This window comes from Octodon degus, unplaced genomic scaffold, assembly GCF_000260255.1.
Source record: "Octodon degus isolate 3935 unplaced genomic scaffold, OctDeg1.0 scaffold00282, whole genome shotgun sequence".
Classification (NCBI taxonomy): domain Eukaryota; kingdom Metazoa; phylum Chordata; class Mammalia; order Rodentia; family Octodontidae; genus Octodon; species Octodon degus.
The window spans coordinates 1,350,720-1,363,212 of record NW_004524858.1 but is presented as its reverse complement, the minus strand read 5'-3'; the positions used below and the strand labels follow the sequence as shown (position 1 = coordinate 1,363,212).

The window sequence follows — 12,493 nt, the reverse complement described above, 5'->3', positions numbered from 1 at the left end:
AGGACAGTCCCACAATATTCCTTTTCCTGTCTCTTGCTTTCATTCACCACCCCCTTCTTCTTGAACATCCACCTACCCGAGAGACATCTTAGCAGTAACTGGTTTGAATGTGTCTTAGCTGGGATCAGGACCCTAATGAACCCTATCATTTCTATGTAGTTTGAATTCCAAGAACTACCAGTATGTTCTTGCTTTAGTTTTTCCCATTGAAGAGATCAACAGGAACCCTCATATTTTACCAAACATGACTCTGGGTTTTAATCTCTATAATATCTTCTGTGATCACCGGAAAACATTGGAGAATTCACTCACTTGGCTCACATTACTGGACAAGACAATCCCTAATTACACCTACAGGAGACAAAGCAAGTCTGTAGCTGTGCTCACAGGCCTAAAGTAGGAAACATCTACTCAACTTGGGACACTACTGGAGCTCTACAAATTTCCACAGGTGAAGGTGGGAGAGACAGCAAAATACAGGTTTCTATTTTGGTGCTATGCTCAGGTGCCTGGAGAGTGTGGAGAGAAGATTGTGTGTAGGAATGTATTGAAGTATATTGTTCCAATGGGTAAGAATTCAAAGGCCGGTGGATTATCCAAATTTTCTGTCTTCTTGTGGGGTAGAGGACATGGATGAAAGAGTTAAGGACTTTCCTTGAACTTGAATTCTAAGCAGATGTATAGTAGGATATTTTGAAGAAGAGAGAGATGGTTATAAAAACAGGATGAGTAAATCTCCTCTTTCAAGATGTTGCTTACTACACCACGGGACTGGTACTGTGTGCAACATGACTTCTCCTTATAGTGTTTCCAATTTTCTCTCCCACACAGCTTACCTTTGGGCCCTTTTATCCTACTCTGAGCACCAATGTCCAGCTTCCTTCTCTCTATCATGTGGCCCCCAAGGGCACATATCTGGCCCTTGCCATTGTCACTTTGGTGCTTCATTTCAGCTGGGCCTGGATGGGGCTAATCATTTCTGAAGATGACAAAGGGATCCAATTTCTCTCAGATCTGAGAGGGGAGATGGAAAGAAGCAGAATCTGCGTCACCTTTGTGAATAAGATCCCAGTCTCTGTTTCAAAATATTTGATAAGAGATTTCTTCTATTATAACACCATCAGGGGATCAACCGCAAATGTTATTGTAATTTGAGGGAACCCGGACTCTGTTCTAGGCATGAGCTTTAAAAGATGGGAATATTTTGCTACACACAAGGTCTGGGTCACCACCTCACAGTGGGACATTACCACCAGTAAGAAATATTTTGTCTTTGATTCAGCCCATGGGGCTCTATTTTTTCACACCACCATGATGAGATTTTGGGCTTCAGAGATTTCATCCAGACAACAAACCCTTCCAAATATGCAGACGGGCTCTTCCCTTTTGAGGCCATCACTGGAGTTGCAGTGGCCAAAATGAAGTTTAATCCTTTTGTGACTTCAGACCGAAGCAAAACCCATAAAAAGCATTTCAACATACCTTCCCACATTCGCAGGAAAATTATGTCTTCTCCTCTTTCCAAAGAGCTGAGACAAAAATATAATGTTCGCTCTCTGCCCATCTGAACGGATGATGAAGTTCAGGTTGTGCAAGGACACTATAAAGGTCAACAGATTGGCAAAGTAGTCCGGGTTTACAGGAAGAACATTGAACAGGTGCAGCGGGAAAAGTCAAATGGCACAACTGTCCATGTGGGCATTCACCCCAATAAGGTGGTCATCACCAGGCTAAAACTGGACAAAGACCGCAAAATGATCCTGGAACAGAAAGCCAAGTCTCACCAAGTAGGAAAAGAAAAGGGCAAATACAAGGAAGAAACGATTGAGAAGATGCAGGAATAAAGTCCTCCTCTGTGTAACTTTTAATTAAAAATGCTAAAAAGAAAAAACAAATATACAGACGATACCTACCTTGCCAGGATGTGGGGGATATATTGTAATTGTTCAGTTACAAATTCTAACTGTAAAACATTGAAGAACTGTTCATCCCAGGGCTCCTTGGGATGGTTACCTCCGCACCAATTTGACACAGCTATGAGTAATGGAAGTTACAATATATATATGACACTGTGTACACTGTGGCACATGCCCTCCGTGAGATGCTTCTTCAACAAGTAGGTACAGAACCAGTGACAACTAGGAAAGGACTGATGTTTGCCCCATGGCAGGTAATGTCACTTCTGCTAGATGGTACATACTGGAATCAAAAGGACCTTTCAAGTGGGTCCTACATATGCCCATACCAAACAATTTAGATCCTTTCATATAAAACAGCTATTTATGTAGTTTATTCATGACCAAGTAGTTAAATCTAGGCCTGGTTTAAACCTAAGCACAAGTTGCTGGTGGGATGAGAGGAACCTGTTAAGTTGTGTTCATATTGTGTGAACAATTTCGCATACATACACCTTATAATCTGAGCAACTACTTTAAAGATAACAATATGCAGTCTATTAACCATTGTGAATTTTCTATCTTATTTTGAAATTCTGTATAATTACCTTTATTGTTTTTCTCTCATTGTAATAAAGTCAAGATTAATATTTGTGTTACAATGGATCTCACCACTCTACAACATAATGACTTCAATAGCAAAAAAATCAGAGCGCTCCATGAAGTTCTTAAATGACAAACAACCAAATTTAACTAGTTCTGTAAATATCTAAGTGGTGTGGAGCATTATAGTGGGTACATTACATAAGTGATCTCGTGGGTGTATATGCAACCACATTAACTATTTTCCTTTTTCTTTTTTTTCTTTTTTTTTTTTTTTTTTTTTTTTGCATAACCAGGGATTGAACTGAGGCCCTTGCACTTGCCAGGGAAGCACTTATTCCACTGAGCCATCTCCCCGGCCCCTCACATTAACTATTGATGACCTCAATTTGCTTATTGCTACTTTGAAAATGACCAAAGAGAAAAAATTGGTATTGAACTTTAACTACATACCAATGTTACTTAGATTTGCATATCTGGGGATTTTCTCCTCAGATTGACTGATATTTTAGGATTGTGTTATTTTAGTTCTCTGTATATTTTCATTTTTTTACTCCGTAGCTTGTTTATAATGCTCTTTCATTTGTTAAAGAAATTAAAGAAGATAAGGTTCACTCTCTAATTTGTTTTCTGTTCTAACACTTTTGCCTTTTAGCTGCACCCTTTCCTAAAGAACATACAACTTAACAATCCTGCCAGTAGACCAGGGAATGTGACTCAGAAAGGAAAATCAGATGCAGAGTATGATATTTTCAACTTCCGGAACTTCCCAGAAGGACTTGGCCTTAAAGTGAAAGTTGGACAGCTTTCTAAGCATTTTTCTAATCATCAGCACTTGTCTTTATCTGAAGAGATGATAGAGTGGGCTGCAGGAACATCATGGGTAAGGCAGACTGCATCATAATGCTTTATACTATCAGAAATAATCAAAGTCTTATGATCGATGTCATGCTTCATTATCATTTAGTAAAGGCAATACTAAATAACACGTGACAGCTTTCAAGATTTCCTACTAGCATTTCGATTCATATGAAAGGATCGAATTTATTCAACCATGAGTTTCTATATGTTCATACCTATCATGTAAGTAAGTCAGTTTGGTTGGCCTTTGATCAGGTAATTGGATTTAAGTACATGCATGGCGAGTTTATTATCCAGAATGCCGAAGCGTACACAACACCTGATTAGGTACGTGTCCAACGTGCTCCCAACACATCCCTGGTTTTCCTCAGACTCCCCACTCTGCATGCAACACAGACTGTGGTCCCCAGAAGGGGAAGGCTGTCTGCTGCTATGCCTGCACCCCTTGCCCAGAGGATGAGATCTCCAGTGAGACAGGTAGCATATTCCTTTAGGATGAATTTTCCCAGATGGCTTGTAGTCTTTATTCAAGCACCAAAAGGGCAAGAATCTGTAAGCAGACTAGTGGAAATATTCATCTTTTGTTATGTTAACCACTTAGTTGTTATAACCAATATTTTCTTTTAAGACACTCCCTATGCCTTGAACTATTTCCACTGAGTTACCATTCCAGACCCAATGCAGGTGGTCGCTTCTCCAGCCAACCCCTTCTGCCCACACAGCAGTAACCTGTGTGAATTTAACACATGCTACCATATATGCTTATTTTCTTTCCAATGAGTATCACTTTTCTGACACAGACAGAAGCTCATAAAGGCCGTACTTGGTTTAAGAAATACAAACTTCCGCAGCATATAATATGCTACAGTAGAGCATACCCTCAAATTTTCTGCTTTCCTCTACCTCATAGGGGATTAAGGGAGAAAGCATACAGACATGTGAATTTAAGGTAGTGCTGTAGGCTTCAATTAATGTACAGAATACTTTTTTTTTTTGTATTTTAGTACAGGGCCTACAGGGTCTCACTACACAGATCAGACTTGTAGTGATCCTCCTGTTTTCAGCCTCCCAAGCTCTGGGATTGCAGTGCGCACCACCAACCCCAGTCTCAGTCGCTGTCTCAGCCCATCCTGGGGGTGGGGCCAGCATGGCATCCAGGGGATCAAACCCTGGTCACTGCACCTGCATAAGCAGGCGCTTTAATCCACTGAGCTATTTGGCTGGCCCTTGTATGGAATTGTATAAGACGATATAAGCAATTATATCTACATTTTGGGGACAGTGACATGGCTTCTGGAAAGCGTTATCATTAGGCTGTCAGATGCGTTAAGGTTGGAAAAATCCTTAGTGGATCTATTAGAAATGGATAAGTATAAGAAGTTAATATTTCATAAAACATACAACAAATCTTTAAAAACAAGTTTCAGTATTATTCCACAATAAGGAATATTGCTAGGAGTGTGAAGATAAAATGTGCAGAAGAAACAGAAAATCTTTGCTGATCATTTTGAGCCAGCGGTTATCATCTTAGAATTACTCAAATTATTTTTGCTTATAGGAAGTGAAGCCATGCTGTTGTATTGAGCTGTAGGGGACTCAGGTCGACAATTTCTGACATTGCCAGTCAAGCGGAGGACCCAATGCTATTGTGGACTACTGGACTCTATTGGAGTATTTTGCTGAGTTTACACACCTATGGTGTTCAGATGGTGGAGTTTGTCCAGAGAGGGGGATGCAGATGAGTGTCCATTTTGTGTCTGTGTGTTCAGGGTGTTTGGGATGGATGTATGGTTGCATTCTCTTGGTGGGTGGAGTGATTTGTTCTAGTGGTGTTGGGGTGTCATGTCCGCATCTTGTGCAGCAGTTGGCCACTGGGAGGAATGTATGCAATGTGTTGATTGTTGAAACTGTCCTACCAATTTGATTTGAGGCTGTCTCATTGCTGTTTGTTTAACAGTGAAATTATGGGGAAAAATAAATAAAAATAAATAAATAAATAAATAAGATGTCATGTCCGCATCTTGTACAGCAATTGACCACTGGGAGGAGTGTATGCAGTGTTTTGATTGTTGAAACTGTCCTAACAATTTGATTTGAAACTGTCTCATTGCTATTTGTTTGTCAATAAAATTATGGGGGAAAAAATAAATAAATAAAGATAACAATATGCAATATATTTTAAAAAATTATTTTTGCTTAATTGTGGCTTATTGAAATTGCATGTACAACGAGATTTTCTCATTTTCTCTTATAATAGAAATGCTGCTTAATTTTGTAACATTTTAAGTATAATTATAATTTATTTGAATTATAATTTATTTGGATTCTGAGTCTGAGAATCTAGTCCAACCTACGATTGGCTTCAGTTAAGTCTCCAGCCACGCACACTGGGGTAGGCAAGCTTCCTTTGTGCGCTCCTGGTGAGGGTCTGACTTCACGTGCCGTGGCCGCGGCGCCAGCCCTGCCTGCCCCTCCCGTGGTGGCTGTTGGCTGCCTCTACCTCCCACCCAAAGTTAGAGAAAAGGTCAAAGCAAGCACAGCGGGGAGTCCACAAGTAAAAAGCACAGCTCCCTCCACTGCAAATCTCTGCACGCTTGAATATTAAGACATAAGGCCTGGAGACAACCCAAACCAGATATTATTAAATTTTGCTGCATGTGACTAAAATTGTATCTAGCATTACGTGTACGAAGGTAGGAGTAGATTGAGAATAGATAGATAAATGCTAAAACGATAGATGAAAAAGAGAATCTTGGTCTTACCTGTAGTATATTATATAATTTGTTAGTGTTAAGTTTATTGGTACAATTTTGATATAACAGTGATCACATTCGCCACAAGGGATTTGTACCTGTGGGCAGCCAGATAGTTCAGTGGATTAAAGCGCCTGCAAGCAGGCGTAGGGGCCGTGGTTCGATCCCCAGGCCTGCCGTGTTGGCCCCACCCCTCCCCCCAGGGCACGCAGAGAGGGCAACTGAGACGGGGCGTGGTGCCGCGCGCCCATAATCCCAGCTCTCGGGAGGCTGTAAACAGGAAAACCACTATGAGTCCGATCTAGTAGTGAGACCCTGAACACCCTGTGGGCCCTTCCCTAAAATTAAAAAAAAAAAAAAAAAGGAATTTGCACCTGTACATGCTATCCCTTGCCTCCCCTGTTCTTCCCATCCCCTCGCCTCCCTTTAATCCCTTTTCTCCCTAGCGCAGGTGAAATAAATCAGGTACACGTGTAAATACTGTGTTGTTTCTCTGGTGTGAGAAGCCAAAGTGTAAATAGGAAGAAAACATTCAAATGGGGAAGGGAACAAAAAAGAGGGAGGGAAAAGGAAAGAGAAAAGTGCAAAATAGAAACAAAGATTTTATTTAAATAGAGAAGGAAAGGAGTTGAAGAGAGCATAAGGAAATAGGGGGAAAAAGAAACAAATATTATATACAGGAATAAATTCTCTATGATGAATGTAAATGTCACATCTAAAAAGTGCCAATAAAATCTGATTGCAAAAGCAAAGGGTACATCCACTTAACAAAAAATATTTCAAGTTTATCCTTCATTATGGCTGAATAGTACTCCACTGTATTTTAAAAAATTATCCATTCATAAATTGATAGGTGGTTTTGGCTATTTCCAAGATTTGGGGGCCTGCCGGTTAGCTCAGTTGTTTAAGCATGTGCTCATGCAAAAGCAGTCAGGCACAGGATGCCGTGGCTTGACCCCCAGCTCTACCTCCCTTACTAGACCCGCCCTTAAGGCAGCCTAAGCCAGTCAAAAAACAAAATCATTCCCAAGATTTATCTATTACAGACTTTGTGGCTGAAAACTTGGGCTAACAATATAGGTGAGTATATATCATGGTTGTAAGATGCTACTACCCTCCAGAGGAGCAACTGCATCAAATGGCACCTCTAGTCCCAGTTTTCTGAGGAATCTCAACACTGGCTTCACAGCAACTGTGCGAGGCTACACTCCCACCAGCAGTGGAGAAGGGCTCCTTTTCCCCACAGCACTACCAGCATTTGTTACTGCTTCATTTCTTCACCGTAATCATTCTTTCTCTAGGGTGAGTCGGAATCTCAGTGACATCTTAATTTCCATCTCTCAAAAGGCCAGTGATATTGAATTTTTTGTATATTTATTTGACATTTTTACTTCTTTTGAAAATTGCCTATTCATGTAAGATACCAATCTTTGGATTGGATCTTTCAAATTTGGGGGTTAGGATTTTCAGTTCATTATATATTTTAGATATAAGTCCTTTGTCTCAGGCACAAATATCTAAAATATTTTCCCACTCTGGGTTGTGCTTCCACTCTCTTGGTAATTTCTTTTGATGTGCAAAATAATAAAATAATATCCCAGTTCTTGATTCTATTTTGTATTTTCCATACAATTGAGTTTTATTCACAAAACCTTTGTCTACACCTATGTCTTCAAAAGTTCTGCTTAGTATTTTCCAAAATTTTATTTTATTTTACTTTATTTCAAAGAGTAAAAACAAAAGCAAAAACAAATAGCAGAAATAGGGTAGCATACAACATTACATATGTTACAGATTTTCAAAACCAGAATAGCAAATTAGCAATTCTGTTTAATATTTCTTTTATCTTATTCTTTTTTATTCTAAAGAGAAAAAAGGTAAACAATGAAACCAAATTCCCAAACAAGTTAGTAGGACAGTCACAATAATTGATACATTATATATTGTCTTCCTTGTACCTAATTAGAGTACAAGGCATAGAAACAATATCTGGCCTACACAACAGTAGCACAAAGCATTCTTTTCAAAAAACTAAGAGTATCATGCCATCAAGTTTAACTTCTTTTTTACCTATTCTTATTCCTTTTATTTCTTTCTCTTGTCTAATGGCTGTAGCTAATGATTCCAGAACTATATTGAGTAGGAGTGGTGATACAGGACATCCTTGTCTTGTACCCCAGATCTAAGAGTTAAAGATTTCAGGTTTTCCCCATTTAGGATTATGCTAGCTGTTGGGTTTTCATAAATGGCTTTTACCAGATTGAAGTAGAGCCCATCTATTCCAATTTTCTAGGACTTTGAACATGAATGAGTGTTGGACTTTGTCAAAAGCCTTTTGGGCATCAACTGAGAAGATCATGTTGTTTGTAGATTTGGCTCTATTGATATAGTGCATTACATTTATAGATTTACATATATTGAACCATCCTTGCATACCTGGGATGAATCCTACCTGGTCATGGTGTATAATCTTCTTGATGATTTGCTGTATTCTATTGGCTAGGATTTTATTGAGGGTTTTTACATCTATGTTCATGAGGGAGATTGGCCTGTAGCTCTCTTTTTTAGTTGAATGTATAATACTAAAACCATGCTTGAAATACCTGTAATCAAATGTGTAATGTTTCTAATGTCATATCAATTATGACTATACTCTCTTTAAACTATTTCCTTTAAAAAAGTAATAAAAGAAAATGAGTGAAGAACAAAAATTTAAGATTTCTTGAAAGTATGTGATAATGTTCAATCATATGTCCCATCTTGCATAACTATATATGTTAATCTGAGCAAGACTTGGTGATAAAAAATAGATAATATATCAATCAGTGTTAATCAGCTATTCTTGTTTTGAAAATCTGCAACATATATATTGTTACTTGTTACCCTGTTTCTATCTTTGCTTTTATTTTTCTTACTCTTATTTTTACTGTTCAAAATAAAAGAAAATTATAATTTTTTTTGGTGGAACCAGGGATTGAACTCAGGCCCTTGCGTTTGCCAGGAAGCACTTATTCCACTGAGCCATCTCCCCAGCCCTGAAAATTATAATTTTTAAAAAGACTAAGAAGCTAGCTATACAGCTACCTTAACTCTCTTGTGTATTTTTTCTCTTTCTTTTTCCCTTTCTTCCTTTCCCCTTTCCCACATCACCGATGGACTTTTCTTTTTGCCAGTCTGTTCCCAGTTCACAGTATCTTATTATAGGTTTTCAGTCCTATTTTCTTGTTCAATTTCTCACTCTAGTGATGTGATACTATGTTTATGCAAGTGGGTCTGATTTATTTCACTTAAGAGTGCAGTCTAGAGTTGCGTCCATCTACCTTTAGAAGTCCCCAGTTTATTCTTCCGGATGACTGAGTAGGACTCTAATACATAAAAACACACATTTTTGTCCATTTCTTCCATCTGTATCTTTTAATTAGTGAGTTGAGACCCATTTACACTGATGATTATAACTGATATGTATTGGCTTTTCTTTTTCATGTTGTTTCCTACTTGTTCCCTGTCTATTTTGCTGTTTAATTGCCTGTTCTATCTAGCAGCTTATTTCTACTGGCATTCATGTATGGTCTTCATTATCTCTTTCTTTCTTTTTTATAAGCAGAATATATTTATTGAGGGAAAGAAAGCTCCTGTCCAAGAGAGGGACAGGAGGAAGACCCCAAGTGGGTTATCCCCAGGAAGCTGTCTGTTCCAGGGACTTTTAAAGAGGAAAACCATTGGCCAAGCAATGGCTGTGACTCATCTACATGGCTGACACTGACAAAGAATCTACAATCTGAGGTACAGGATCTCAGGATAAATCCTGAGGGGATTTGACTGACCTTATCAGATCCAAAAGCTACAATTCTTGTTACATAGGTCTTGCTTTGTCTTGGTCTTAACCATCCAGCAGAAAAGTATAGAAAGAAAGTATAAGAAGTAAAGTTATGCTGTTATGTTGAGCTGTAGGAGACTCAGGTCAACAACTTCTGACATTGCCAATCAAGTGGAAGACTCAATACTATTATGGACTACTGTACTATTTTGGAATATTTTGCTGAGTTCACATACCTATAATATTTAAATGATGGAACTAAATTTAAAAAAGAGATATAGGTGAATGACCATTTTGTATCTGTGTATTCAAAATGGTTAGGATAGATATATAGCTACAATCTCTTAATTCAATGAATAGAGGGATTTGTTCTAATAGTAATTTGTAAGTAGGATATCATGTCTGCATCTTGTACAACAAATAACCACTAGAAAGACAGTATGCAATGTGTTAATTATTGAAACTGTTCTACCAATTTGATTTGGAACTGTCTCATTGCTATTTGTTTCTCAATAAAATTATGAAAAAATAAAATAAAATAAAAAATAAAGAGGAAAACCATGTGGTGAGGTGGGTCTAAGGTGGTGACGAACATGAGAACTCGCTTAGGTAGGTATGAGGTGGGACAAAACTATGGTCAACCAATGAGGCTATAAACACCATTGCTCAGGTAAAATTGATTAAATCCAGTATCAAATGGGGAAGCAAGTCACAGAGCAAGCAGGCATGAATACAGGACAAGGTCTCCTCCTGTTGGGGATTGGGCTAGTGACTTATTTGGGCTCTGTCAAGGTGATTGATACCTATTTAGAACATCAATCCCTCATGCCCTTTCCTAGGGAAGTATGTGGCTACATTTGTATACTCTTTTGTCTTGAGGTCTGGCCTACAGTAGGCAGTGTCTGTCTCTTCTAAGTGGCAGAGTCACCTTGTCTTCCATATTGTCTCCTTGAGGGCCTGGCCCTGTCTGCTTGCCTATAATATTTCTAATTCAGCTGCCTATGACATTCCCCCCTCTGAAGAAGTAACCTGAACTGCCATGAGGGAACCATGGGCGCCAACCACTCTGGCTTCTTCAGGCTGAGAGGGGTCATTGTTGTGAACCAGCAGTCAGAGATACTCTCCAGAGGTTCTACCTGAAGACCCTCAATAGACACCAGGCACTTTCATCTTGGGTAGGTAGAAAAGCTTTAAATCTGGAGAAGACAAACCAAAGAAACTAGCCTGCATGGGTCAAATAATCACAACAGGATAATTATGAGCACAGTCAAAAATGACTTTTACCAAGTAGACAGTAATGACTTCCTGTCATTATTGCTTTCTAATATGTCTTTGAGAGCATTCTGTAGAAATGACTTGCTAGTTGTAAATTTCTTCGTTCTTTGCCATGGAAATCTTATTTCTCCATTAATTTTGAAGGATAGTTTTAATGTGCACATCAATCTTGGTTGAAGACTGTTTTCCTTTATGGCTTGAAATATTTTACTCCAAGTTCTTCATTTGTGGGGGGCGGGTATCAGGAATTGAACTCAGGACTTTGCACTTGCCAAGCAAGCACTATGCCACTGAGCTATATCCCTGGCCCACTCCTTTTGATTTTACGGTTTGTGTTGACAAGTCCACTATAACTCTGATGGGCTTTTTCCTTTATAAGTGATATGTTTCTTTTCTCTGGCTTTTAATATTTTGTTCTCATACTGAACTTCTGTAATCTTCATTATTATCTGCCTTGGTGTAGATCTACTTCACTTGTGGCTATTTGGAGTTCTCCATACTTCATTTATTTGTATCTCAAATTCTTAATCCATGTGTAGGAAGTTTTCTGCCATTATTTCTGTGAGCAGTTGTTTAATGGCATTTGCCTGTCTCCAGCTTTGTCACTGACTTGAGTAAATCTTATGTTGTCCTTCTTTGCTTTATCATGTAGCTACTAGATTGATTGTTCATGGTTTTTTGTGATGTTTAAGGTACCTTTCTTTTCTGCTGGCTAGTTGCGCATTTCTATCTTCTATGTCTGATATCCTACAATTGCCTTCATTCAATCTGCAACATATGCTTTGTTTCTCATTGTATTTTTTAATAATTTTATTGAGAAACATATAGCAATGAGACAGTTTCAAAACCGATCAGTAGAACAGTTTCAATAATAAATACAGGGCCAGGGAGATGGCTCAGTAGAATAAGTGCTTCCCGGGCAAGCACAAGGGCCTGAGTTCAATCCCCAGTTCTGCCAATAATAATAATAATAATGATAATAATAATAATAATAAACACACTGCACATTGTTGTCTCAGTGGTTATTCATGTATAAGATGCAGACACAACATCCCATCCACAAACACTATTAGAACAAATCTTATTCATTGAGTTAAGAGAAAGTAGCTGTATATCTATCCTAACTATTTTGAATATACAGATACAAAATGGTCATTCATTTTTTTTATCACTCTTGATCAAATGCTTTATTTTTTTTCAAAGTTTTATTGATAAACAGATAGCAATGAGACAGTTTCAAATCAAATCGGAAGTACAGTTTCAACAAATAATACACTGCATATATTCTT

The 12,493-nt window shown here is 38.4% G+C and overlaps 1 protein-coding gene and 1 pseudogene across 1 annotated transcript in view; both read left to right on the top strand.

The window, feature by feature from the left end:
• Positions 1–1,418: 1,418 nt before the first annotated feature.
• Positions 1,419–1,844, top strand: LOC101569847 (annotated as a pseudogene).
• A 1,533-nt stretch (positions 1,845–3,377) lies between these two features.
• LOC101584532 (vomeronasal type-2 receptor 116-like) overlaps positions 3,378–12,493 on the top strand; it is a 24,550-nt gene continuing 15,434 nt past the window's right edge. Inside the window, exons 1-2 of the mRNA XM_012512848.1 lie at positions 3,378–3,381; positions 3,756–3,836. Coding sequence (XP_012368302.1) covers positions 3,378–3,381; positions 3,756–3,836 — 85 coding nt within the window. The remainder of the gene's footprint in view (positions 3,382–3,755; positions 3,837–12,493) is intronic.